The sequence below is a fragment of the Aspergillus nidulans genome, chromosome III, assembly GCF_000011425.1.
Source record: "Aspergillus nidulans FGSC A4 chromosome III".
In the NCBI taxonomy this organism is placed as follows: domain Eukaryota; kingdom Fungi; phylum Ascomycota; class Eurotiomycetes; order Eurotiales; family Aspergillaceae; genus Aspergillus; species Aspergillus nidulans.
The window spans coordinates 17,559-42,479 of NC_066259.1; the positions used below are offsets into that span (position 1 = coordinate 17,559).

The 24,921-nt window shown below is 47.4% G+C and overlaps 9 protein-coding genes across 9 annotated transcripts, besides 1 other annotated feature; 3 read left to right on the forward strand and 6 right to left on the reverse strand.

The window, feature by feature from the left end:
* Nucleotides 1–24,921: part of a sequence feature (contig 1.86 1..112247(-1)) that runs on past both edges of the window.
* ANIA_05088 (cation-translocating P-type ATPase) lies at nucleotides 616–4,289 on the reverse strand (the record flags this gene model as incomplete). The annotated part of the gene is made up of 5 exons (XM_657600.1): nucleotides 616–848; nucleotides 925–1,091; nucleotides 1,145–1,376; nucleotides 1,467–1,608; nucleotides 1,659–4,289. 5 exons carry the CDS (start codon nucleotides 4,287–4,289, stop codon nucleotides 616–618), a joined length of 3,405 nt encoding a protein of 1,134 aa, XP_662692.1.
* ANIA_11460 (uncharacterized protein) lies at nucleotides 6,269–6,535 on the forward strand (the record flags this gene model as incomplete). The annotated part of the gene is made up of 2 exons (XM_050611531.1): nucleotides 6,269–6,292; nucleotides 6,425–6,535. The coding sequence occupies 2 exons, from the start codon at nucleotides 6,269–6,271 to the stop codon at nucleotides 6,533–6,535; spliced, it is 135 nt and encodes a 44-aa protein (XP_050467550.1).
* Nucleotides 8,616–10,048, forward strand: ANIA_05087 (uncharacterized protein). Its single transcript, XM_050611532.1, has 3 exons — nucleotides 8,616–8,870; nucleotides 8,923–9,294; nucleotides 9,332–10,048. Exons 1-3 carry the CDS (start codon nucleotides 8,822–8,824, stop codon nucleotides 9,703–9,705), a joined length of 795 nt encoding a protein of 264 aa, XP_050467551.1. The 5' UTR covers nucleotides 8,616–8,821; the 3' UTR covers nucleotides 9,706–10,048.
* On the reverse strand, nucleotides 10,953–11,623 carry ANIA_05086 (uncharacterized protein). The gene has a single exon (XM_657598.2). The coding sequence runs from the start codon at nucleotides 11,588–11,590 to the stop codon at nucleotides 11,135–11,137; it is 456 nt and encodes a 151-aa protein (XP_662690.1). The 5' UTR covers nucleotides 11,591–11,623; the 3' UTR covers nucleotides 10,953–11,134.
* ANIA_10628 (uncharacterized protein) lies at nucleotides 11,937–13,402 on the reverse strand (the record flags this gene model as incomplete). The annotated part of the gene is made up of 2 exons (XM_050611533.1): nucleotides 11,937–13,282; nucleotides 13,336–13,402. 2 exons carry the CDS (start codon nucleotides 13,400–13,402, stop codon nucleotides 11,979–11,981), a joined length of 1,371 nt encoding a protein of 456 aa, XP_050467552.1. The 3' UTR covers nucleotides 11,937–11,978.
* ANIA_10629 (uncharacterized protein) lies at nucleotides 13,609–15,141 on the reverse strand (the record flags this gene model as incomplete). The annotated part of the gene is made up of 3 exons (XM_050611534.1): nucleotides 13,609–14,022; nucleotides 14,082–14,935; nucleotides 14,997–15,141. The coding sequence occupies 3 exons, from the start codon at nucleotides 15,139–15,141 to the stop codon at nucleotides 13,714–13,716; spliced, it is 1,308 nt and encodes a 435-aa protein (XP_050467553.1). The 3' UTR covers nucleotides 13,609–13,713.
* ANIA_10626 (F0F1 ATP synthase subunit alpha) lies at nucleotides 18,038–19,907 on the reverse strand (the record flags this gene model as incomplete). Its single annotated transcript, XM_050611536.1, has 1 exon — nucleotides 18,038–19,907. One exon carries the CDS (start codon nucleotides 19,905–19,907, stop codon nucleotides 18,222–18,224), a length of 1,686 nt encoding a protein of 561 aa, XP_050467554.1. The 3' UTR covers nucleotides 18,038–18,221.
* Nucleotides 20,274–21,093, reverse strand: ANIA_10631 (SBDS family protein). The gene is made up of 3 exons (XM_050611537.1): nucleotides 20,874–21,093; nucleotides 20,670–20,793; nucleotides 20,274–20,600 (listed from the first exon to the last, which is right to left on the reverse strand). The coding sequence occupies exons 1-3, from the start codon at nucleotides 21,032–21,034 to the stop codon at nucleotides 20,544–20,546; spliced, it is 342 nt and encodes a 113-aa protein (XP_050467555.1). The 5' UTR covers nucleotides 21,035–21,093; the 3' UTR covers nucleotides 20,274–20,543.
* Nucleotides 21,517–24,625, forward strand: ANIA_05083 (V-type ATPase subunit a family protein; the record flags this gene model as incomplete). Its single annotated transcript, XM_657595.2, has 5 exons — nucleotides 21,517–21,642; nucleotides 21,717–21,795; nucleotides 21,866–23,328; nucleotides 23,375–23,739; nucleotides 24,310–24,625. 5 exons carry the CDS (start codon nucleotides 21,517–21,519, stop codon nucleotides 24,623–24,625), a joined length of 2,349 nt encoding a protein of 782 aa, XP_662687.2.

The window sequence follows — 24,921 nt, forward strand, 5'->3', positions numbered from 1 at the left end:
CGTGCCTAGCCGCCAGAGAAATTGAGGATGGATCGTGTGGATAATTTTTCGGGTTGCACTGTTCTCCTACTGATCATCGAGGGTTTAATATCTACTCCTGACTGTTTACTCAATAGGGAACCAAACCAAAATACGGCGGGTTTTGTGCATAAACCCGTCTTGCCCAGTTAAATCGGCATTCAGCTGCTCCTTAGCACCTATATGTTGTCTCATGAAGGGAATGAGTCGGATTAGAGTAAGCCGACCTAGACTGATGCGAACTTTGAACCCTAGCAATAGGCCCACCCCTTACGGTCTTGGAGGTACCACCAAGTGTACATACCGGAAAGGGAAAGGGCGCAAAGAGGCAACCAAATTAACCACTGTCTGGGCAAGAGGGCCGCTTGAGCGGGATGTGGGACATCATAGAAGGTCATCGTCTTTGCGCTTGTTAGACCGGATGTCCGGTTTGAGATGTTTTGCTTTCATGTTTGTACACTTAAGGTCTAAGCTGGTGTTGCCTACTCCTGCGACTGGATCTGGTTTGTCCCATTTCCACGAATTAAAGGTGTTCGCTCAGACACAGGCAGAGCCGTCGAATACCCATCCATGATGTGGTTATTGGCCGCTGTGTCTTCAACTGCTGTTGGGAGCATAGAAAAATGCGGGAATTGTGAGCTGCCGCGGGACTGGAGGAAAATTTGGGGGTGCTTGTGTATGATATGCCTCAGTCGTCCGCCTCGGACCTTCTTCATGAACGTTAGCTGGTCGCGGGTTTCTTTTACTGCCAAATCCCACCCGTAGTGGCGGCTTTCCCCGGAGATATCTGGCTCGGGGGCCTTCGAGCGGGGCCAGATATATGAAATAAGCTTGGAGATGAATTTATCCGGGATTAGACGTATCATTACCCCCAATGTGTACTAAAGAGAGCCCCAAATAACACACTCGCTGCCCACTGTGAGGGCTGGTCAAGACGCTGCACGGAAAAGACTTGACCACCGAGGAAGATGATCATGATCTGGCCGCCGATGATGATTACCTGAATGGCGATGAACCATCTGTTGTTTAAAATGCCCTCTATAACATTTAGACGGTTATCAACCCGACGGCAGCTGCAGGGATCAGTCAGTAAGTGACTCTACTAAGATGGAACCCTATTACTTACTTGTACTGGTTGAATATCTGCATGAAGACAAATGTATTGAACACCACTGTCTGAATACATCTGCTATCCCACTTTGGGAAAATGTGCTGGCCAGCAAAGTTCAAGACGAGCGTCACTGCCAGTTGATAGATGGCCTGACTGATGATCATCTTCCACATTGTCAGAGTGATTAGAGGCGCAGATTTGGGCTCGGGTTTGCGCTCGAGAACGTGAGGCGAAGGAGGATCCGTTGCTATAGCAGCATTAGGCATCCTTTTTTTTTTTAAAAAAAAAAAAAAAATACAAAAAACAAAAAAAAAAAAGGCGGCGAGGGGAAGCATACCAAGTGCAAGAGCGGCGAAAGTGTCCATGATGAGGTTGACCCACAGCAGCTGCACTGCGCTAAGGACAGGATCCTCATCATTACTGGCAACAGCGGAAACAAAAGTGAGGATAACAGCAGTAATGTTGACGGTTAATTGGAACTGAATAGATAATCAATTTTTGTCTTCCAAGTAGGCTATTATGGTCTTACCTGAAGAAACTTTTTAACGGCGTCATTAACCGTGCGACCCCATGCTATCGCCTTGACAATTGACGTAAAATTATCGTCCATTATGATAATATCTGACGCCTCCTTGGCGACTTCGGTGCCTGCAACGCCCATTGCAAAGCCAACATCAGCAGTCTTAAGTGCTTGCGCATCATTCGTCCCATCCCCAGTCACGGCGACAGTCTCGCCAAGTTCCTTAAGCTGGCTGACCAGAATCTTTTTGTCGTCTGGACTTGACCGCGCGATGACCTGCAGTCTTGGGATAAGCTTGTTCATCTGATCATGGCTCAACTCGCGAAATTCAGGCCCTTCTATGGCGACACCGCCAGGCGTATAGATGCCACATTGCTGGGCAATGGCTTTGGCTGTGATAATATTGTCGCCAGTCACCATTCTAACAAAAACACCGGCGTGCTGGCATTGGCGGACTGCGTCAGGGACTCCTTCGCGGACGGGGTCCTGGATGCCGAAGATGCCTAGCATCGTCATGTCCTTGAAGATTGGCTCAAAAACTGCCATTTCATTTTCGTCCGTTGGTATCCCATGAGGGGGCCATTTTTCGAAGTCCCGGTGCACAAGAGCGATACATCTCAGAGAGCGAGACGCGTAGTCGGTGATAATGGTGTCTAGCGTAATCTTTGCCTCCTCGGAGAGGGGCACCGCTGCCAGACCATTGGTTGCATCCTGCACTATCTGCGCTGATTGGCGGAGAAGGATCTCTGCAGCACCTTTAACCATCATTCGATACTTTCCGTTATCCATGCAAGTGACCACCGCCATGCATTTGCGGCTCGAGTCGAACGGGAACATCTGCACGATCTCCGCGTTTGCTCTCTCCTCAGCCACTGGCCCAAGCCCGAGTTGCTCTCGCGCGAATGACAGCAACGCCGTCTCCGTCTTAGATCCAATAAAGGTCGTCACTCCGTCGCGGTCACTCTCAAACGCTGTCGAGTTGAGGGCGATTGATTGGAGCAAGTGGTTTTTGGTCGATGGTGAAAGCGTGGATACAAACTCCAAGGCTGAATGTGCCCTTGAGCCTGGTGCGCTGGCCGCATTGTTTAAAGACGGTTGGCCTCCAAATTGTGAGGCGGTGTCCAGAGTCGCAGCTACAACGATCATCTTGTTCTGTGTGAGCGTGCCAGTCTTGTCGGAGCAAATGGTCGTGGCATTTCCCATGGTCTCACATGCCCGGAGTAAGCGCACGAGGTTGTTGTCCTTGATCATCCTTGTTGTTGCAAAGGCGAGAGCGAGGGTAACCGCCAATGGCAGCCCCTCTGGCACTGCTACAACGACGATGGTGACGGCCACGATAAGAATTCGCAAAAAGGCCTGACCTTTGGCCTCTGCACCACCCTCAATCTCCTTGAGGCGGACCAGGAACTTGATGAAGAGCACCACAAAAAGTATCAGGCCTGAGGTAAGGCCAACCTTGGCAATATAATCCGCCAGAGCGTTTAGCTTGACTTGTAGCGGTGTGATCTCGCCCTCATCCTGGAGAGACATGACTGTTCGGCCGTACGTCGTGTGGACACCGGTAGCAGTGACCAGGAAAGTCCCCGTACCCTCTTCAACGCTGGACCCCGACATGATAAAGGGATCCATCTTCTTCAATTCTTTTTTTTGTGCAACTGCTTCATAAACTTTGTCGCCTGGGGTTTTGCGAAGGAGGTCTGACTCCCCTGTTACTGAAGACTCGTCACATTTGACACCATGCCCCTCAATCAGAATTCCATCTGCCGGGATCATATCGCCCGGCTCCAGATACATCACGTCCCCGGCAATAATATCGTAGGTCGACACCTCCGATATCTGGCCTGACCTGATAACCTTGACATACCGATCTTCTTTCTTCTTGTTGAGCTTCGCGAATTGCCGTTCTTTCTGCCAATCATTCGCCGCGCCGACAGTCACGACAACAACAATCGCTGCAATGATCGCGGCTCCCTCTACCCATTCTACGCCCGTTCCTCGCACAGACTGGGGAATACCCACGACGAGGGAGACAAGCGCGGCAAATGACAGTAGGATTAGCACCTTATCATTGTACGCAATCCACACGAGCTCCCAGATGGACTTGAGTTTCTTCTCGGGAAGCTTGTTGGTTCCAAACACGCGTTGCCGATCCACAAATCGGTCCTGCGATGCGTCCGCAATAGTATCACGTGATGGCGTTAATGGGGCTGGGGAGGCAGACTTGGTTGCTGGCACGAAGGTCCGTGAAACCGCCTCGTTGAAACTCACCGTACCATCCAACACGGTTTCGTCCAGGCTCAAGCCGCTCTGCACGTTGGTTCGTAGACCTTTTTCCAGCCCGCGCAAACCACCAAAGGTGCCGAAAGCGCCGAAGTTCTTAGGGTTCAAGAGTTTATCCAGCTGGTCGGGCGAGAAGGCGAACTTGTTGTTTTCCATTCCTGAATCAGATTTCCCATTGGGTTCTGGTCTCTTAGTGCCCCTCCCATTAACAGAATTGTCCTTGTTGAGTGTGCAGTTCGACGCACGCACATCGCTGTTTCCATACTTACTTGATGACTGAGTGCCGTACCCTGGATGCCCTGACCCGCCTCGTGGCGGTGTAAGGGGCCTGGACAGCGCGGGGAAATTAGGCTGGGCCATGTGAGGGTTAGACACCTCTGCTGATATTTGGCCTTTGGTAGAGGAAGCGTTAAATAGAAGTGGTGTGCAAGCCCAGTTCAACAAGGAGTAAGGGGGTAGCGGGGTACGGGGGATATACGGGGGATATGGCAGTTCGGCGCACCTCGAGAACTTATCCAAAGGGCAGCCACAGAATACCGGTCGGTAACTGGCCAGGCCTTCCCATCATGGAGTCATTGAGAGGTACCTGAAACTTGATTTGATGTCGTGATGATGTGGCAGTTGACGTTTTGTGCCAATCAGCGTCTACCAAGGGTGCTTGCTGATGATAAGTCAAATCTCATCTGGCATTAAAAAGAAACCATGCATATCACTTCTTCAGCAACGTAACTACCTATTGCAGTCAAACTTGGCGCTGTAGCCTTCCCTTCCAAACACTTTGTTACCAAAACCCACGGTTATTGCTCCTGATAGACCTTCCGGATAAACCTGTAACAGCAGGTCAAACACAAAGAGATTCTCTTGAGGTACTTCTTTCTCGGGTGATACAAGGACCATCTCAACGTGGGTAAGAGGCGGTGCACTCATAATGACATCACACTTAATCTTGTCACCTGACAGTTGCTGTGTTTAAACTTGGTTTATGACAGAGAGCAAGTTGCAGTTCCTCCGTTAGGAATCACCTATAAGCCGATACCAGGAGAACCTCACAGGAGCTATCACGGCCTATTGCACCGCCAATACCTTTCACCGACCCCTATGGCAGTGATCAACTTCCAACGGAAAAGCGAGAGCCTTGAATCTTGTCCACAATTTCTTCCATAATAACCCTAGTGAACCTTTTTTTAGCTCAATAGATATGAGCTCAATGCAGATCTGCACTGCTAACAAAAACAGGCAAGAAGATTTCTGGATGTGGGGATGAACTCGGCATTACCGTCATCACGAAGACGTATTACTTTATTATGACCCAATCACAACGCTGCCCACCTGGCCGAGAACCAGACCCACGGATAGCGTGGTCTTAGCCGGCAGGCCTGAGAGTGGGATGTTCGGTTCGGATATAATTTAATATAGGAAGTTCCCTATTTTACCTATCTTGATTTCCAAAACTACGTCAGCAATGTCCTTATATTACCATATTCTGTTAGCAGTCACCTCTTAACTCCACATGGTATGCAAACCATTTGCCACAGATGGGCGTTATAAGGAGCGCATGATTTGTTCCGTGGCCGGGGGGTGGGGGGGGAAGCAAGATTTTAAATTTTGAATCAATATAAATGTCGTTTATACCGTGACATGCAGATGAATTACTATCAAAAATGCGTAAAATACGCCAACTATATCCGACAGTAACACACCGTCGTGGCTATTTCGCTTTTTCAAAACATAGTGCTCCGAACGCCAAATCTGTTCACCGTTGCAGTAATCTCGGAGAAGAGAAAAAAAGTAGGATTGAAAACCCAAGCAGCAGTGAGTCAGTGGAAGGGATAACGTGTGGTAGCAAATTTTCAACATATGAAGGTTAGATTCCAGGCTTCTCCAGTTATCGCATATATAGAAAGCTAATATTCAACAGAACATCCTGTGTCATCTACAGCAAGTAACGATAGCAAAGAATAGTATAGCCTCAAGAATTACAGAGAGGGGCCTAATACTGAGAGCGGTGATAGGAAGGGAGGCGATACACATAATAAGGATATCAAAGAATAGGTTTGAAAAGCGTTAGGCATTGCTGTTTATATAGATATTGAGCAGACAAACTCGCAGTTGGAGTTGGAGTATCCGCTTCCATATTTCTACTTAATTTCTGAACGACATAGAACCGAAAACCATAAACCTGGCACTGCTGATGACTCGCTAGTCAGCTCTGATCCCTTCCAAAGAAAAAAAAGCCATTAACTTCTACTCAAAAACCTCTTCCTCGCCTGCACTCCTGACATCAAACTTGCAGCGCCAGCATAGGTCTAGCTGACCCACGGTTTCCACAATCTGCCAATATGTGGGCTATACATAAGGGCCAAGTAAGTCTTTCGTGAAAGCCGGACCCCACAAACGATATTGTCGTAATTTTCAAATGGGGTCTGTTACAGACCGTTTTGGAGGGAATTTGTGGGGAAAAAGGAGAATCCAGCGGGCGTATACATCTGGGATAGTCTCCAAAACCCAAGAAGTTCGTCTCGAGTCACGTGTACGACGTCATCACGATCACGCACCACCCACCACCAAAGTCTTCGCCCAATCTTACTCCATCCCTGACTGTCTAAAGAATCACCGCGTTAACAGTTTATGCAAAAAAGGCAATATCGTCGTCATCGCACTCATCGCCGGCGGTGCTTATGTCTATAGACATCGTCATGGACACCTGGTCAATGTTGAACACAAGAATCTAGATTGAGTCTCTTGATGAATCGCAGGAAGTTTTGCGAGCAGGTCCTTGTGAGGCGACTATTGCTTCTCGAGAGACTGCGTGGAAAATAGCTGCTTGCTCGTGAGAAGTTTCATAGTTATCTTCTTGGGAGGAGTTCGAGGCCTCCAGAGAGTTCGCATGCGACTGAATCATCACATCGCAAGAGGGTTCACTTGCGGGTTCTTATGCGTGACTGGTTGCGCCATGTGAAGCTGGATGGCAGTTTGTTGATGGATGAAGGAACGTTACACGTGAAGTTCTAGAGGGATCGATTATCGCATCAGAGGTTGCATCACGGGATGTTGCAGGGCCGTCAGAGGTTCGTGGAGAGGCATTATCGCGAGAGGCTGAGGAACTCATGTCATTCACATATTCGAATCTAGCTGAACCACCTCGGCCCCGTCGCAGTCCGCTCAAGACAGTCAGTGTTCAACAGTCATAGGCAGACAAAGGCGGCGCAGTTAATTCAGCATGCAACCGAGAATGACCATCCGAAAGTCTACCTTGACTTGATACCCACAATATCAGCCAGATCCCCGCAAAGTCTGGCTAGATGTAGCAGAAACCGAGGTTTGTCTTGATGTTCAATAAACAAAACTGTCGGTCTACCTTGACCATTCAAAGAGAATGGTTTGCGGGCATCCCTTTCATCTGTTGAACAGCAGTCAACCCAGGTCTCTGAACACGGCTGAACGGGGTTGGATCGAGTATCCATTTTTGGTGGTTGTCACACGAGGGCCACGAACACTGAAAGACCCGCATCTTGAAACAGGTGATAATACAAGCCTGGAGCCTGCAGCAGTGTGCGACGGATCTCAAAGGTCTGGCCTGGCCTGGACTGGGTCTAGGGAGAAACTTTATAGGCGTAGCCTCAAGCCATCGCTCGGCTGAACACAGAACACACACCATGTTGGGGCTTGGGAAACTCTCCCCGCCCGTCCCTATGCCATGACCCTGCATAATAGGCAGCAGGAGGTTCGAGGAACAGCTGGGAGTCGCCATTTGATCAACAGGTCACCATACCATAGGCTCGATTCGGCGCCCAAAGAGGACTAGTTGCGCACCGTGCACCGTGATATATCTGACGCACTGTGCTAAGGCACTCGCGCTCGGCAGTGCCGTTGGTGTGTTCTGGAAGATTTAAGCGGAGTTAAAAGTTGCCTGTCAAAAGTACCCACCTCCCACTAATCCACCATCCACCCCCTCGAAAATTTGTGCTTTCCGAAGATCCTGGTGAACTTTCGAATTGGAGGATCTGCTGCTCGCAGCAAAGAGAGGGGTCAAAATGGGACAAACATTAAAGAACGAGTCAACGCTGGGGCACATCAAGAATGCCTCTAGACTCGAAGATTGCTAGACAGTCTGCGATTGTTACTGTACCCGGTACTTTCAACCTGACCAGCCAACGGCGTGCATATATTGTCTGTGACCTTTGCTGCTGCAGTGTCACTTACAGGCATACCTACCTACTTGACAATGATTGGCGATGCAGAGAGAGAGGGCCATAATAGGAAATCAGCTCAACTATATGAGCCAATTTGCCTAAAACATCTAAAATAGAAAACAAGACCTCATGCACCACAGAATAACTCACGGTTTGATGGACCCGCTGAACGGCTCTTTGAACTCTGTGCTCTGATTCCGCATGGCTGGCTCGGTTGTTCAAGCCGTGGGCTCCATAAGCGTTGGCAGACGCAAGCTCACAAAACTGCGGCCGTCAAACCCAAGAGGCTTCTTCACGTGGGCATAGCGGTTCACAGACACTGCTACTCCAGGCTTCTGCTGGAATCTGGCATCTTTGAGTGGCATGCTCTAGCTGTTTCCCTGGCTAATTTTGGAGGATTGGCGTCGCGGCTTGCCCAACCACAGCGCACCTCCCGCAGGGCAGTGGCTCGATCTGGCTTTGACATAGTTATTTACAGAGAAGCCCAGAAATGGCCGTTTCAACCCACGGAGAAATCTGGCAAAGCACGGTTGACAGAATATTTCGGAATGAGACCGTCGTATCTGAGAATTCCCCTCGGCATTCTCATGGCGCCTCAATCTTACCTTGGTATTTAACAGATTAACAGATTAAAGCCAGCATCCTATCGCCTCGACTAGAGAAAAAAAGCACTCTTGGATATCCAAAATTGATCCCACCATGAAGACGGCCGGAACACGTGAGCTCTTTTACCGCGAGCAAACAATAGGTATGCCTATACCCTTCTGCGTTATCAATCAAGTAGTAACTTGGAATCCCAGCGAATCTTCGCATTGTATTTGGTAAAGACGTTGATGTCGTGACCTGCAAACAAGGCTATGAGAGCAGATTTGTCGCCTTAGCATATGTGGTTGGGGCCGAGGGAGAGCGAATTCAAGTCATGCAGTCGTCGGCTTTGGACGTCACATATGCACTACGGGACTTGCTTGCTCTATCGTCACGGCGTGTTCAGGCTTATTTTGCTGACCACAACCATCAAGTGGCCAAAAATGAGTTAGCAACCTGCAGCATTGTCTTGCCCCGAAAACCAGAGTCATTATTAGAGCTCAATCAACCCACGCCCCTGAAGTATGACGTGCTGCCCGAGGATGAGGCGGCTCTAGAGGAAGCAGGTGGGGACTACCTTGAAGCTGGTAATGTAATTAAGATCGGCAACTAATATGTCCTCAGAAGCAAACCCGGGGGGTCATGAAGCAGAGACAAGTTCGTCGACTCCACAATACCTAGAATCATGTAATGTGGAACAAAAGGGCTATTCAATCCTTCTGATTATTGAGCATCCTTTCCATCCGCCTTTTGGGGGATTGAGATATATTGGAGCCCCTAGCCGTCAAGTGATTCTGCAAGCTATCTCCAAGATCATGTCCGAGAACGGGTTGTCGAACACCGTGTATCATATGAAGACTTTGTGCGTCAAATCGGATACCGGATCATACGATATCCTTGGCTATGAGTATGACCACATCGAAGACTTACTTGACCATGTCCTCAAATCAGAAAAATTTGCAAAGATTGAGTGTGTTTATGGGATTCCTGCAGCCTAATGCCCATGTTGCAATGGTTCTTACCAATGCATACCGCAACCACGCTATCTGCCCCTTCAAACCTTGTCGTCGAATATATCTGCAACGATCTGACAGCATTCCTTCCTTATCGTTCCAGTTCGAACTGTTTCCCACATCGTCTGTTTTATCTTGTCATCGCCAAAATTTATTAAAATGCCGCGCAATTTGAGCTTTCGTTTTGACTTATACGCGTTGATTTCCCCTCAGCTCACATCAAAAAGTCCAGCATGAGGCCATGGCGATCTCTAAGGTGATTCCACATAGCCTTATGCGAATCAAAGCTTCGATGGTTATTCAAATACTTGGATTCACAATCAAAACAGTACCAGATGTGTCCATGGCTATCCGCAGCTCCCAGGCGTCCAGGACGGTGGATGAAGCTAGCATGATGGCGGCGTAAGTGCTCGATCGCTTCATCCATGCCACAAAAGTCTTCTTCATGGTCTGTACACGTATATTCCATGATATTGGACGATTAAAAGACCACACCAGAAGAAACCTGGTATCTGTGAGAAGGCAGAGTATTGTAGAGCAGCTTAAATTCTAGATCATAGGCTCTTATATTTTGATAATAGCACGGCGACAGATGATATTGGGATGCGTCATAATGACACGCTGGTAATATCCAGGGTCTTTCGACAGAAATGTGGACACGAAATTGATAAGCAAGAATCTTTTGAGGCCTCATCTCCAAGATTTCACTTTCCTCCTCCCCTACAGAGAGCCAAGTTGCCCCAGATCTGAAGCCTGGAGAAACTGAATCTTGGCGAATCATCGGCCCACTCCAAAATATATATCCCCAGAGGCCATACACAAGCTCCTGCCAATAGAGCACGTGGTTACCAAGCTAGATAGCAAAGTATATTATGAGACCTATATGTCTCGACTTAAATCTCTACCTACTCCTGTGTTAGCTGAATGCCGTCTAGTAAGGTGAAGCTCCGGCAGGTGATGATGTCCGGAGTATCAGCGAAGTTTCAATTGCTTGGTAACCATGGTTTGTTTCGTAGACTACTTTAGCAGGACCAGTCGCGCAACCTGGAGGATCAATATGAGTGGGATGACCAGTGCGGTGACGGGTTAAGCCACGATCACGCTGATAGCGCAAGAGTGGGTGACTATGGGGCACAACAAGGATGGCCCTGATGGCCCGCTTTAATCTCACCTTCGTCCCCTAAACCTGAGATGCAATTTTTCTTGAATCTTGTACACTGGTCAAATAATTGGAATGTCTTCTTCTAAAGTATTTATTCGCTGATTCTAGTACGCTGGAGCTAGAATAAATTTGGGCAGTCAGGCGCATCCTGAGGCTAACTTCAAGGAGCACCAGATCAGTTCATATTTCCTCACTGAAAGTGCTTATCGAATAAAGTCCCTAATGGTGGAGAAATTATAGTCCGGTTATGTGCTATGGCGCCAATGGGGCTGGAGAGGCAGACTTGGGTGCTGGCACGAAGGTCCGCGAAACCGCCTCGTTGAAATTCACCATACCATCCAACACGGTTTCGTCCATGCTCAGGCCGCTCTGCACGTTGGTCCGTAAACCATTTTCCAGCCCGCGTAATCCACCAAAAGCGCCAAAAGCGCCGAAGTTCTTAGGGTTCAAGAGTTTATCCAGCTGGCCGGGCGAGAAGGCGAACTTGTTGTTTTCCACTTCCGAGTCAGGATCCCCACTGAATTCCGGTCTAAGAGTGTCTCCCTTATCGGCAGAATTGTCCTTGCGGTTGAGTTTGTGAGTCGACGCGCGCACATCAATGTCTCCCACAACGTTACTTGACGATTGAGTGCCGTACCCTGGCTGTCCTGATCCCCCACGAGGCAGTGCGAGGAGCCCGGACCGCGACGAGCAATGAGGCTTGGCCATGTGAGCTTATACGGCTTGATATCGGCCTTTTGTAGTAAGAAGCGTTCAATAGAAGATTTGATGTGCAAGTAGGGAGGTATGGAGGTAAGGGGGATATGGGAGGTCGCCGCGCCAGTGAACTAATCCGAACGGAAAACTACCGAAGGAAAAAAGAAATGACAAGATAAGTATGAGGGGGCAAGGATTGAATTATAGGGTCGATATAACTGGGGTTTATACCGGCCGGAAACTGACAAGAACTCCCCTCATGCAGTCACTGGGAAAATACTTGAATGCATGTCGTGATGATGTGACAATCGGAGCTTGGCTGCCAATCATCGTCTACCAAGGCCGCTTATAATGAAGTTTAAAAACTGTGTTTGGCAAATAGAAAAAGGCCACAGATCACTTATTCAGCAACATAATTGCCTATTGCAGTCAAACTTGGCAGGGTGACCTTTCCTTCATGACCCTTGTTACCCAGACCCACAGTTATTGCTCCTGATAGATGTTCCGGATAAAGCTGCAACTGCAGGTCAAACACGAAAGGATTGTCTTGAGATAACTCTTCCTTCGATGATGCAAGGACCACCTCAACCGGCGTCAGGGGCGGTGCGCTCATAATGACATCACACTCAATCTCATCACCAGACAATTGAAGTGCTTCAAACTTGATTTTTGACAGGGAGGAAGCTGCAGTTCCTCGACGGGGGATCACTTGTAAGCTGATGCCAGGAGCACCCCGAACCTCGCAAGAGCTGACACGACCTGTTGCGCCGCCAATGCCCTTCACCTTAAAAACTCCTGTGGCAGTAATAAACTTCGAATGGAACCGCGAGGCTCTCTGAATCTTGTCCCCAATTTCCTTGTGTTCCGGGTTGGGGCTCCTGAGGAGGAAATTGTAAATGCTGTCAGCCAACACGTGAATAACGTCTTGCGTTCCACTTGCGCCTATACTTCTAATCCACTGACTGAATAGCCTGGAGTTAGTCGGATCTCTTGACAAGCTTCTCTTTAGCTGTGGATGCCCACCCATGACAGAGCATTTGCTCTCACGTCGGCCTAAGTATTCTCTGTATTGAGCTGTGTCTCTTGTCCCACCATTAATGCCGAGGACAGAGCTATACTCTGTTTCAATATGTTCGTGGAAGTTCTTTTTCGATTCGTCAGATGCGTCAGGCCTTGTGACTTGGAGCTGGTATCGCGCTCCAAGACAACAACCTGTGGTAACATGTGTGCCCCATGTCGCGAAAAACTTTGCAAACGCGTCTCGCGCTGAAGCATCATTCTCGTCCCAGCAAGGGAGTCTTCTTGCCGCCCAGATGAAGTCGGCGTTAATACACCTTTCCAGGCTTTGCATATCAAACTGGACAGTATAATTGAGATCACCGATGCTCCAGAGGCCAAACAGATATCTATCATTGAAAGATACCCTGTAGCCAATTTTCCCGTTACGCTCCGCCGATATACCAAAGTAACGATAGGCCATTGATGGATTGATTGCCAACTCATTCGCTAAAGCGGCTCCAGTTGTACAAAGTAAATTTTCAGCGATAATTTCTGTTCCCGCGGGAAGAATAAAGACATCCTCTGGAACTAGATATTGCTTATTCGATCCAGGAACTGTAGTCGGCTTATTGTTTAGGTTGAAATTTAGAAGCTGGACCTTCTCAACGCCCCCTAAAATTTCTAGGTAGTCGAATAAATTAGATCCTGATGCTTAATTAGCTCGTCCCTGTAAACGATAAACGGAAGATCAATAATACCTGGAAATAGAGTGATACCACGTCCCAACAGCTCGCAAGCAGGGAGTATTTCAGGCGGAGTATCCATGCTGGTAAGTGTTGATATGTGCAAGAAGTAAGGCAATTGTACCAAAGGGGAGCAAAGGATACGTATTTTGTTCATAAGGCCCTTGCAATGACGTATAGCCTATGTAAGCTTCGGTCATGTTGATGTTGGGTGGCAATTTCTTCCACCATAACTTACTCTGCAGATATGAGCTTAATACAGAATAACTCAAAACAAGGACTATCTAGCTAATCTAAAGAGGAGATCAAGATTGAACGGGAATGCTAGCGATATCTAAAGATTATAAAAAACAAATGAAAACGGAAACAGATTGCCAGGATTTCGATTTCGTGCTAGAACTTAGATCTAATATCCATAGCACTAAATCTTCGCGTTTTCTTTCGCAGCATAATTGCCAACTCATCAACTGTCATTCCTACCTGATTTCCGATTGGGACCAAGCATTCAGCCAGGTACTTATAATCTTTCTGCAATAAACGGTTCGTAATCATTATATAGTCAATGTTCTGGAAAACTAGCGCATCTTCGGCGGAATAGCGGTCCTTTTGTTGAAGAAAGGAGACGGGATGCTCACGCCAGTGTCTCAGAGGGTTGAGATGATGAGAGGTGTGGTATCCGTCATTATAACAAAAGCGGTTGCTCTGCGCAGGCTTAAGTTAGTATATTAGTTCAAGGGATAGAGAAAGAGTTTGTATCTTACTGCCACATCAATCACTGTAACACTTGAACGAAAATCTGATTTCGGGTTGGCCTCATCAACAAACGCATGCTGGCCCCAGTTCCCAACCATGAGTCCCAGCCGCAGCTGTAGCAGCGGTAGTATAAAAACAAAGATAGTTGCTTTCCAGCATATATATCTCCAAAATAGATATAGGAAAATATAATAACCGAACTCCCAGGCGGCTGTCTTGAATGCAAAACTAAATTTTCCTTTGCGCACAAAATAAAGTGGTAATTCCAGCCAAGTCAGGAAAAGAAATCGGCTAATATAGCATAAAAAGTCAAAAAGCTCATCGCGTTGATACCGAATGGTGGACGAAAGATCATCTGGTCCGTTTCCTTCGACATGGTGGTGCTTAACATGGTGGTAATAATAAGAGTTCCACGTATGTCCCATTAAAGGATCCATGATATACGGGAAAAGAGTATCAAACCACAGAAACTCCCTCTTTAAGAGTCCTCCCATATGTATGTGCTGATGCATCATAAGCGTGTATGTTCCAACAAGGTAGGCCTGCATGGCCCAGTGCATTAGACCGTGGATCCAGTGGAAGTGTTGAAACAGGAGAATAGCGCTGGGAAAAGAGGTAGTAAAATAAAGCAGAACATGAGTGATTATCACGACGTCTGTTTCAACGCGGACAATCTCTCTTGCAAGTTTTGCATATGGCTGAAGAATCCACCTATCCATAAATGGATGTAGCTCAAAATCTCCACGATCCCAGCCAAGGACCACCGTAGGATCAAAATCGGAGTCGTTTGGGTCATTTAGAGCCTTCAGCCTCTTTATAGTGGCCTCGATCGCACTTCGAGGTTCGCCACTTGAGAAAGCCGCTTTAAAAAGAAGTAAGTCAGTACTGTAATGTGTTGAAGGTGTCCCTGTATGTAGCCATACTGAGAGAGGCCCTGGGCCTACAATTTTCAAGTCCTCTGTTGAGAGATATCCCCTTAGTTGTAGATTCAGCGTCCCCTAAAAGCGTTTCGAGAACTAGTAGATCCGGTAGCGTCAGGGTGGAGTTGGTAGGGCTCAAAAAAGTCATGATGACCGTCAAAATTGAATAGTAAATTGTATATCGGATTGGGTTCAGATCGAAGGTGGACAATAAGCACGAGTGTCGCACTTGGCGAGTGTAGGAATCATTGTCATCATGACGCATTCAGCCACATCTTGTAGGCGATGGCGTAATGGAGGGGTAATAGGAGGCGGCGGAGACAGGATTTTAGTGTGTTATCTCGACCTTGTCAAGACTTATTGGCGATACCACGTACCTAGCCAATAATCGATCTATCTATAACTTGGCCTCTGTCAGCGGGCTTGTGGGTGGGATGCTCGACAAGGGATGGATATAGGAAAGTCCTGACCTATTTCGATTTTCAAGAATTACGTACCATATACGATAGTATTAATTAGGTCGCGTCTAGCTCCATATAATGGCAAAACATTTGCCACAGAAGGGTCTTATAAGAGATGCCGATTCTGTGGGAGAATGGTTTGTGAATTTGAGTTTTCTATTCACTCCCTTTTATCTTGTACCTTCCAGTCAAACTGCTATTAGAAATGCATAATATACGCCAACTTTATCCAACAGTGAAATGCTGCCAGGCCTATTTACCTTTCTCAAAGCCTAGGGTTGCTTCTATTGCCAGATACATTCGCCGTTACGGTAGTTCCGAAGATGAGAAAAAATATAGCTATGAAAAAGCAAACAGTGACTCAAATGAAGGTAAAATTAGTGGAAGAAAGGACTCAACACATGAAGGTCAGTTTCCAGGCTTCCCAACGTAGAGTGCATCAAAGGAAATTAATATTAAATAGAACATCCTGATTCATTATCTGAACCTAACCCAGTCGAGTCATCTCCATCAGTTAGGGGCGGCAAGGAACATCAAAAATACTATAGCCTCAAGAATTACCGAGAGGGGCCTAATACTGAGAGTGGCAAGTTAGCCAGTACACGAGATCAGGAGGGAGCTCAAGCACACAACAAGGATGTCGAAAATAGGTTTGAAAAGCGTTAGGCACAACCAAACGTATTTTAAGACCGGCCTAAAAACGCCTCTACTGTAGCCAAAAATAGCCTTGAAAATTACACTTCTGACTTCGGCCGACGGAATCGTGTTGATAACGTTCCTTCTGATATTGGAACAAGCTCTTTGCATTGCTGGTCGGTTGGAAGGGTGTAGCAGACTGGACTGATATCATAAGCAAACATGTCAGGGGACCATAGATTGACAAATAGATATGTCGAGTACTTCATTACCAAGCAGCATTTTGCACAAGGTATCAATTTCCAGGAGAGCCTGGAAGCAATTAGTGCTAGTTTTATTACCCATAGTGTGGGACAAAATGGACTGCGGCCCGAGACAGACTGAGTACTCGCCCATCCTACTCTGTGCATGAACTCCCTCCCGCCCCAAAGAATCACCTTTAGGTTGAGTGTATACAGCAGGCTTCGGCGTCTTGACTGTATTAGGCATTAAGCTGAGGCCCGCCGCATCTACTGGGCCCAGAACAATCCGTATTCTGATGATTATATGCTCTAATTCTTTCAGTCTAGTGCAAACGTTATCAAGATACCCGCGTGCAACGGACACTCGTCGATCATTTGCCGCCAAACTTGCATGGCTGCTCATTCGCAGCTCCTGCGAAGGTAGAGAGCTGCCAGACGGGCCCGCGCCCTCACTGTTTGCTTCCTCAACCGGCACCTTTCTGGTAGAGCCATCCTTATACGGAGTGTGGACTGACTCAGCGATAGCTCGTCTCCTTCGGGACCGTTCGTACCAACAGAGCTCGGTATGAGCGTGCTTGACGCACTTGATACACGGGCGATCGTAGTCACATTAACCTTCCGCATACAACAGGGGTATCAGGTCTGGAGTTTGCGTGCCTTCTGCTTTGCGCGAATAATAGCATGAGCTCGCGGGGTCTTGATGTCCGAAATTGATCTGGACGATCCCATGTCAGGTCGAAGGGTAGAGAGCTTCGATCGTTGTCGGCACTGTACGATTTGTCAGAAAGCTCCCTAGTGAGATATTTCAAATCATGTTAGCGCAATCATCTATAGCATATCAGGTGAGATGCCCCAGGGTAAGAATAGGAAATAGGGTGCCCCAGTGCATTTGGATGAATCTCACTAAGCTTGCCTTATTAGGGCCGCGTGGGTGAGTGGTGCTAACATCACTATATTATGGTCCTTTGCACATATGCAATTTTAATAATATGTTTCGTACATAAGTTTGGCCTTTATTCAAGCACTAATGTGGTCCATGAAGAGTCTAGAGACTCTCGCTTAGGCCCTACCTACTCCAACCAAAAGATTCGCCACATTTAATGCTTTCATAGGCAACTCGCTTAATCAACTTTATGGACCGAACTCCTGATCAAGCTAAGCTCACACCGCGTGCCAGGTACCTTGGATCACCATCAAATATTAGACGACTAGGTTCAGTAAACATTATTACGTTATTGAAGGCCATTATCGTGTCCGGAATATGTTCTGCCAAGTGCATCTTTATTTGGAGCGGGAAGCTTTTCGTTCACACCATTCCACCTATCAGACATACTCACCCATGTTGTGATTCAGAGGAAGGTTGATTGTGGTTAATTTTCTCTTATTTGAAGTAGTAAGGATTTAGGTCCAGCATAGGTTGTCCTATGGACTTCACGTTTATTTTAACTCGCGCGTCTGTACATTATGTAGGCAACGAAGGCGCTGCAATTATTACGATACTAGGGACATGTCAGTGTACAGAAACGCTCGAGTCAGTGGCATGTAGAGTAGAGTTAGCTATGCTACTATGTACTAACGAAAACCTGCATTATATGTTGTCATCTCATCAGTGCATACTTCCGTGTAAGAGGTTTGATCACTTAAAGAGGTTGATAACTCCTAGATACTGTAAAAGGGCAATACTCCGTAACATAGGTTCAGAAAGTTCCCAGGATAGCATACTAAATCTGGACATCCGTTGCCCAGCTAGTGGGCAAAGAGGGACCAGGTTATAGTGTGGATTGTCATATTAATGGCGTAATCAGTCAAAGCTTGTGCGAATAATACAATAGGAGAGAGAAAGTACAATAAGTACGCAATAGAACAGCTGATTGTGGGCTCCCCGTAGCTCATAGGAAGGCTGCATTGAATGCTATAATTATTTCCTTGATTCGAGCTTCTAGGTCATGGCTTAGTTTGCCATCCTTTTCGATTTGGGCGAGCACCTCAGGTTCATAGCTTTTGAAATGGGCGAGGACGTCAGCTTCCCAGCTTTGGATTTGGCCAATTGGTATTCTGTCGATAAGACCATTGATTCCAGCATATAGCAAGGGCACCATCTCATTCACAGCCATTGGAGCGTACTGCTTTTGCTTTAAGAGCTCTGTCAGATGCTCACCCCGTCTGAGAGTTTGCTTCGTGGCAGCATCAAGATCTGATCCGAATTGAGAAAACGCAGCGATCTCGCGGTACTGCGCTAAATAGAGCTTGAGTGAGCCAGCGACCTGTTTCATAGCTCTAACCTGAGCCGCAGAGCCAACCCGAGAAACGGACAGTCCAACGTTAATCGCAGGGCGGATGCCTCTGTTGAAAAGTTCAGATTCTAGATATATCTGACCATCCGTAATAGAAATAACGTTCGTGGGAATATAAGCCGACACATCGCCGCCCTGTGTCTCGATAATAGGAAGAGCAGTGAGTGAGCCGCCACCATGTTTATCATTCAGCTTTGCTGCACGTTCTAAGAGGCGAGAATGGAGGTAAAAAACATCCCCGGGGTAAGCTTCACGTCCAGGGGGGCGACGAAGTAACAGCGACATCTGACGATAGGCAACTGCATGCTTTGACAGATCATCATAGATAATAATGGCGTGCCGACCATGGTCTCGGAACCACTCCCCCATTGCACAACCGGCAAAAGGAGCAATGTATTGCAGAGGAGCAGCTTCAGATGCCGTAGCAGCCACGACAATGGAATATTTCATAGCATCGTTCTCTTCCAGGGTCTTGACTAACTGAGCTACTGTGGACCGCTTCTGTCCAACGGCCACGTAAACACAGTACAACTTCTTTGATTCGTCATCCGACTTGTTCCATATTTTTTGATTCAAAATTGTGTCCAGGGCGATAGCAGTCTTTCCAGTCTGTCGATCGCCAATGATCAGTTCACGTTGGCCTCTGCCAATAGGCACCATGGCATCGATAGCCTTTAGGCCAGTTTGGACAGGTTGGTTGACGGAACGGCGAGGCAAAATACCAGGAGCCTTGATTTGGGCACGACTTCTTTCGGTAGTCTCGATGGGTCCCTTGCCGTCAATAGGGTTACCCAGTGCATCAACCACACGTCCTAACATCTTAGGACCAACAGGAACATCCACAATTTCGCCAGTCCGCCAGACAGGCTCACTCTGTTTAACAAGACGATCGGAACCAAAAAGCACAATACCAACATGATTGGACTCCAGGTTCATACACATCCCCTTTACTCCAGATTCAAATTCAACAAGTTCTTCAGCTTGAACGTTCGTCAAACCACGCGCGCGAACAATTCCATCACAGACAGACAAGACATGGCCAGACTCGGCAAGGTTAGGTGACCCTTTGAGCCCACGTATCCTCTGCTCAAGCAGTGAGGATATTTCACCGGATGGGCATTTGACACAACGGCCAGATGAGAATGGCTGCTTCCAGAGAATGGCCAGTGAGCTGGTAGGGTTAGAAGTTGATCTGCCTCTTCTGGGAATCAGAGTAGCAGTGGCTAGGCGATTAAGGGATTGCCAAGTGGATTTGGACATTATTAAATAGTTTTCAGGCATCGAGCGCGGCAAGTGCTGAAGAGGAATATACAGAGCAGATCATGCTGTGTGTGTCCCTTAACATCAGATAATGGTGTCATTATGACGAACTCCGAACTCTATAATCTTTACCATGGTCGCGTCCATTCGGTAAGTTTCGCGTTATATTAGACAGTGGTTTGGCTATTGAAGGTTATGTTACATACACGGTCGACAAGCTCACGAGTCAAGACATGACAATATGTAAAGTTATGTCCTTGTGCGGTCCGCATGTTTGTTGTTGTTTGCCTGTTCTACTACACTTACATTTGCTACATACACTTTGCCAAATAACCACGGAATGCATCATTTTTCAGATCATATCATCTTACTGATTTGGTTTGCTTCCTCCTTTTAACGGGGCCTTTTCTGCAATTTTATGGTTCACAAATAAGCTGGTACAAATGAAGCTAGCTAAAGATATTTCATTGGCGAATGGCATAAGTATTGTCAACACCATAATCAGCCATTCAAATATATAAGAAAAGTTGAAATGTCAGATAGCAAACAACAGAGAGAAAAATTTGCGGCAGTCAAGTAACCATCCGTCAGAATTTCTGCCTTATTAGCCGTATGACAATCCACACATATCCTGCCAAGCTTCCTTACCTTAAACTCTTAGCGAATCCCCCGTGGGCCTTGCGACTCATTCCTGATGCCCTGTCGCTCAGCGTTCTGCGTTATTATCATGGTTAGCCATATTCTACCTAAAGCACGATAATAAAGCGAGAGGGGATTACAAACGATATTCTCCTGGATCTCGCCTTGGTCCAAAATTTTCGCGATAGCTTCGTTATCGTTGGATGTTCCGAACTCGTTCTCAACTGTGGCATTGCTGGCTTCATTATGAATCCCTTGAGGTCCATGTCTAGGCAGATTGCAGAATTTAGTTAATACTTGACTCTATCTTCGCAATATGCACAGGTTGTATCATGGTGGAGCACCTACTGAGCAGTGAATATCTTCCATCCGTCGAGCACCTGCGCTAGTGGGATAGAATGATCCCCCCTCCATTTCTGCACAGCAGCAGCATCTTCAACCATTATGACAAAGTCTTCAGTCCGTCCTTTGTAAAAAACTTTGGATTGTAGTGTGTTCCCTCGGGTCATTCTGAAATTATTTAATTCTTGTTTTTGTTATGATTGCTGATTGCTCCTTTCGAGTCAAGGGTAACTGGAAATTTTTAGAACAGAGTCTTTCCTCCAAATTCATAAGGTCTGGGCAAGACAAAAATGAGAGGGGCCGCCCCCCAATCTTAAGTTCGCGTCATCATGACATGCCAATTTTAAGACACATCTGAGGAGCGCTTTCCTTTCGTAAGCTCAGATATGTATTTTATCAGACTTCATAGTTGAGTGCTCGAGCACACAAAGTCGTTACGTACGTGGCGGCCAGTTATTCAAAGGTCTTCAGACGTCAACGCAGGGCATGTGATGTCATTGCCAGGCGGGCAAGCAGGCCTACCGAAAAACGCGTCTGGAGGGCGACTCCTTTGAACGCCTGTCTCAACTTTGTCTACAGTGATGGAAACACTGATGAACGCCTTATCCTAGCAGTGGAAAACACTGACTAAAGAAGCTTCTCTTCCACCATGGGCCCCAAGGATACTTTCTTCCGCTCGGTAGATATGAGCTTAATCCAGCTCTATATCGCCAACGAAAACGGACGTGAAGTTGTCAGGGCTCTAGGTGAACTTGGTCAAGTCCAGTTTAAGGATGTAAGTTAAAGATTCAACGCCAAAACTAAGATGCATCAGGCATGGCGAGAAGGCTAATGATGAATCTGAAATAGCTCAACCAGGATACGAATGCCCTCAGAAGAACTTTCACTGGAGAGATTTCCCGCCTGGATAATGTGGAGAGGCAACTGCGTAGGTGAATTGGATTCCGGTTGAGCTGCTGCATCTGGTCGCGCGACGCTGACTTGACTGCATACAACAGGCTACTTTCGTTCCCAGCTGGACAAAGCATCTATTTTGATACCAACTTTATCTGAATACTCCGACACAATGGCAGATAACTTGACATTGGAGATCGACGAGCTTGCCGAACACATTGGGTGTCTAGAGCAGCAAATTTCTTTTCTGAACGATACCTACGAGACCATAATGCAGCGTGTGTTGGAGCTGACCGAATGGCGCTGGGTGCTATTAGAGGCTGGCAGATACTTTGACCATGCTCACGGCCCAAGGGAAGAGATTCGCCAGTCGCTTAATAATAATGAAACGCCTTCCCTTCACGACGTTGAACAACAGGCTGGCCTGGGTAATGATACTCTGGGGCAGCGGGGATTCCAGGCTATGAGCATTGGGATCATTGCTGGAGTTATACCACGAGTTAGGATGGGACTGTTACAACGCATCCTTTGGCGAACATTGCGTGGTAACCTTTACATGAATCAGTCTGATATCCCCGAACCTATTATCGATCCAACCAGCAATGAGGAGATCCTCAAGAATGTTTTTATAATCCTTGGGCATGGAAAAGACATTATGGTGAGGATCAGAAGTATTTCTAAATCCCTCGGTGCTTCTCTGTATAGCTTCGATAAGGACTGCCGGCTAAGGATGCGACGAATGCATGACGTGAGCATCCGGCGGAATGATGTGAGGAATGTGGTGCAAAAGATAAAATTCAAACTTCATGCAAAACTCACGCAGGTTGCCCCCGCTCTAGCGGCTTGGGTGACTATTATCAAGAAGGAGAAGGCTATTTACGGCACACTAAATGAATTTTCCTATGACCAGGCGAGGAGCATACACGTCGCGGAAGCATGGTGCCCTACCAGCTCCCTTCCATTGATCAAGACGACTTTGGGGGATATTAATGGCCGCGCCGGAGTGACCGTGCCCACCATTGTTAATCAGATCTGGACGAATAAGACACCGCCCACCTTTGTCAGAACGAATAAGTTCACCAAATGTTTCCAGACAATTGTCGACGCATATGGTATTCCAAAATATTCGGAATCCAATCCTGGATTATATATGGTTGTTACTTTCCCCTTCATTTTTGCTGTCATGTTTGGTGACTTTGGCCACGGTGCATTAATAACTATGGTTGCTACTGTTTTGATCTATTGGGAGACGAAGCTGGGAAGCACAAAGCTTGAAGAGATGATTGAGATGGCTTTCTTGGGTCGCTACATCATGCTGATGATGGGTTTATTCTCCATGTACACTGGTCTAATCTACTGTGATATTTTCTCTAGGTCGTTCACCATCTTTCAGAGCCAGTGGAAGTGGCCTGACAACATTCGGCAAGGCCAGACAGTCAAGGCCTCACTAAGGGACGGCTATCGTTTCCCGTTTGGAGTGGACTGGAACTGGCATGATGCCGAGAATACCCTCCTTTTCACTAACAGTTTGAAAATGAAGATGAGTATTCTCATAGGTTGGGCACATGTGCGTGCGATATTTCTTTAAGAGATAGATTAATAACACGTCCCAGATGACATATGCCCTCTGCTTGCAATATGCCAACGCCCGGCATTTCCAGTGCAAGGCCGACATTTTAGGTAATTTTATCCCGCAAATGATTTTCTTTCAGTCAATTTTTGGCTACCTTGCCTTTGCGATTATCTATAAGTGGTCTATTGATTGGGAGTGTCGTGGCCAGTCCCCACCAAGTCTTCTGAATATGTTGATCTCTTATTTTTTGTCCCCTGGCGAGGTTCAAGAACAACTCTATCCCGGTCAGGCAGTCGTACAGGTTATCCTATTGTTGCTTGCTGTTACTCAAATACCTATCATGCTTTTGTTCAAGCCATTTTACCTCCGCTGGGAATACAACCGTGCCACAACGAGTATGAGTAGGTTGGAAAACATGGCCACATACCACTGTAGAGCCAGCCCCTAGCGTCGCGCGTCAGGAAGGCCTCCACGCCGCTGAGGATGACCAAGGACTGAACGGTGCACAGAGCCGGAGCGTCCATCTCAACATCCAGCAGGGCCTGTGCTCGGCGGCTGAAGAGCTCGCTGAGGGGTTCCGGGAGGCCGTGGGAATGTCGCTGGGTGAGGGCTGCTCCGACGGCGCACTTGGCTCCGAGTCACTGTCAGCATTGGAATCATGGTGAGAAAATGCAAAGCTCGGTCACCCACATGGCATTGGCCAGGGTTTCAGAATACCGGTCAGTCAGTCGGCCAGTCGCTCTGTACTTGGCTCGCTCTGCGTAAAACACATCTTGGTCGACGACTGGGATATTGGGATTCTCCCAACAGAAGTACAGCTGCAGGAGGTGGTCCTCCAGCCCCTCTGGGATGTGCGCGCTCAGACCGGCCCGCTGGAGGATATCATTCTCTTTGCCGTATACCGAGCGGATCTTGGAATCGTTCAGAGGAAACATGCCGACATGCAGGATATGAAGATTCGAGGTCGCTCCAAAGAACCGCATCTGGCCGTCCTCCGCCAGCTGCAGCGAACCAAACCGGTCGCTTAACGAGTCTAGCCCTGCAGAGTAGTCGATTTGCGCAGCCGCGGGAGAGTAGACTTCCCTTTCGATGGAAGTTGAAGCTCGCTCGAATCTATTCTGCGGCATGGACGTGGAGCGGGGGGTGGGATATGGGTCGGGCTGCTGTGGTAGCTCGATACTATTGCTCACGAGTGCCGATTCGAGCGACTGGATGTATTGCTCGAGGCGGGCATATCGTTCTCGCGATGGCACTGTACGCTTATCGAAATCAAACTAGGATAGCGAGATAGAACGAGCTAAGGAAACACAGAGCACAAGAGCGCACAAGCTTGAGAATTGGGCTATTGAATCCCTTTGAGTCTGCATAGGAATTCAAGAGAGCGTCAGAGACAACGTTCCTCATCGAAAAAGGCTAGATTCGAGTCTCGCTCCCGTGCTTTGTTCTATTCAGGTGGTCCCTGCAAATCATTCTCTTTAGAATATCAAGGTAGACTGATAGTTTTGTTTGTTGAACATCAAGACAAACCATGGTTTCTGCTACATCAAGCCAGACTTTGTGTCCTTGGTTGTATACTGAAGTCACTAT

Coding starts and splice junctions, on each gene's coding strand:
- ANIA_10631 (XM_050611537.1), bottom strand. CDS start 21,034: ATGACCCGAGGGAACACACTACAATCCAAAGTTTTTTACAAAGGACGG. Junction 20,794..20,873: donor TGGAAGATATTCACTGCTCA/GTAGGTGCTCCA, acceptor CAATCTGCCTAG/ACATGGACCTCAAGGGATTC. Junction 20,601..20,669: donor GCGAGATCCAGGAGAATATC/GTTTGTAATCCC, acceptor ATAATAACGCAG/AACGCTGAGCGACAGGGCAT.
- ANIA_05086 (XM_657598.2), bottom strand. CDS start 11,590: ATGGCCAAGCCTCATTGCTCGTCGCGGTCCGGGCTCCTCGCACTGCCT.
- ANIA_05087 (XM_050611532.1), top strand. CDS start 8,822: ATGAAGACGGCCGGAACACGTGAGCTCTTTTACCGCGAGCAAACAATA. Junction 8,871..8,922: donor TTACCGCGAGCAAACAATAG/GTATGCCTATAC, acceptor TTGGAATCCCAG/CGAATCTTCGCATTGTATTT. Junction 9,295..9,331: donor TGGGGACTACCTTGAAGCTG/GTAATGTAATTA, acceptor ATATGTCCTCAG/AAGCAAACCCGGGGGGTCAT.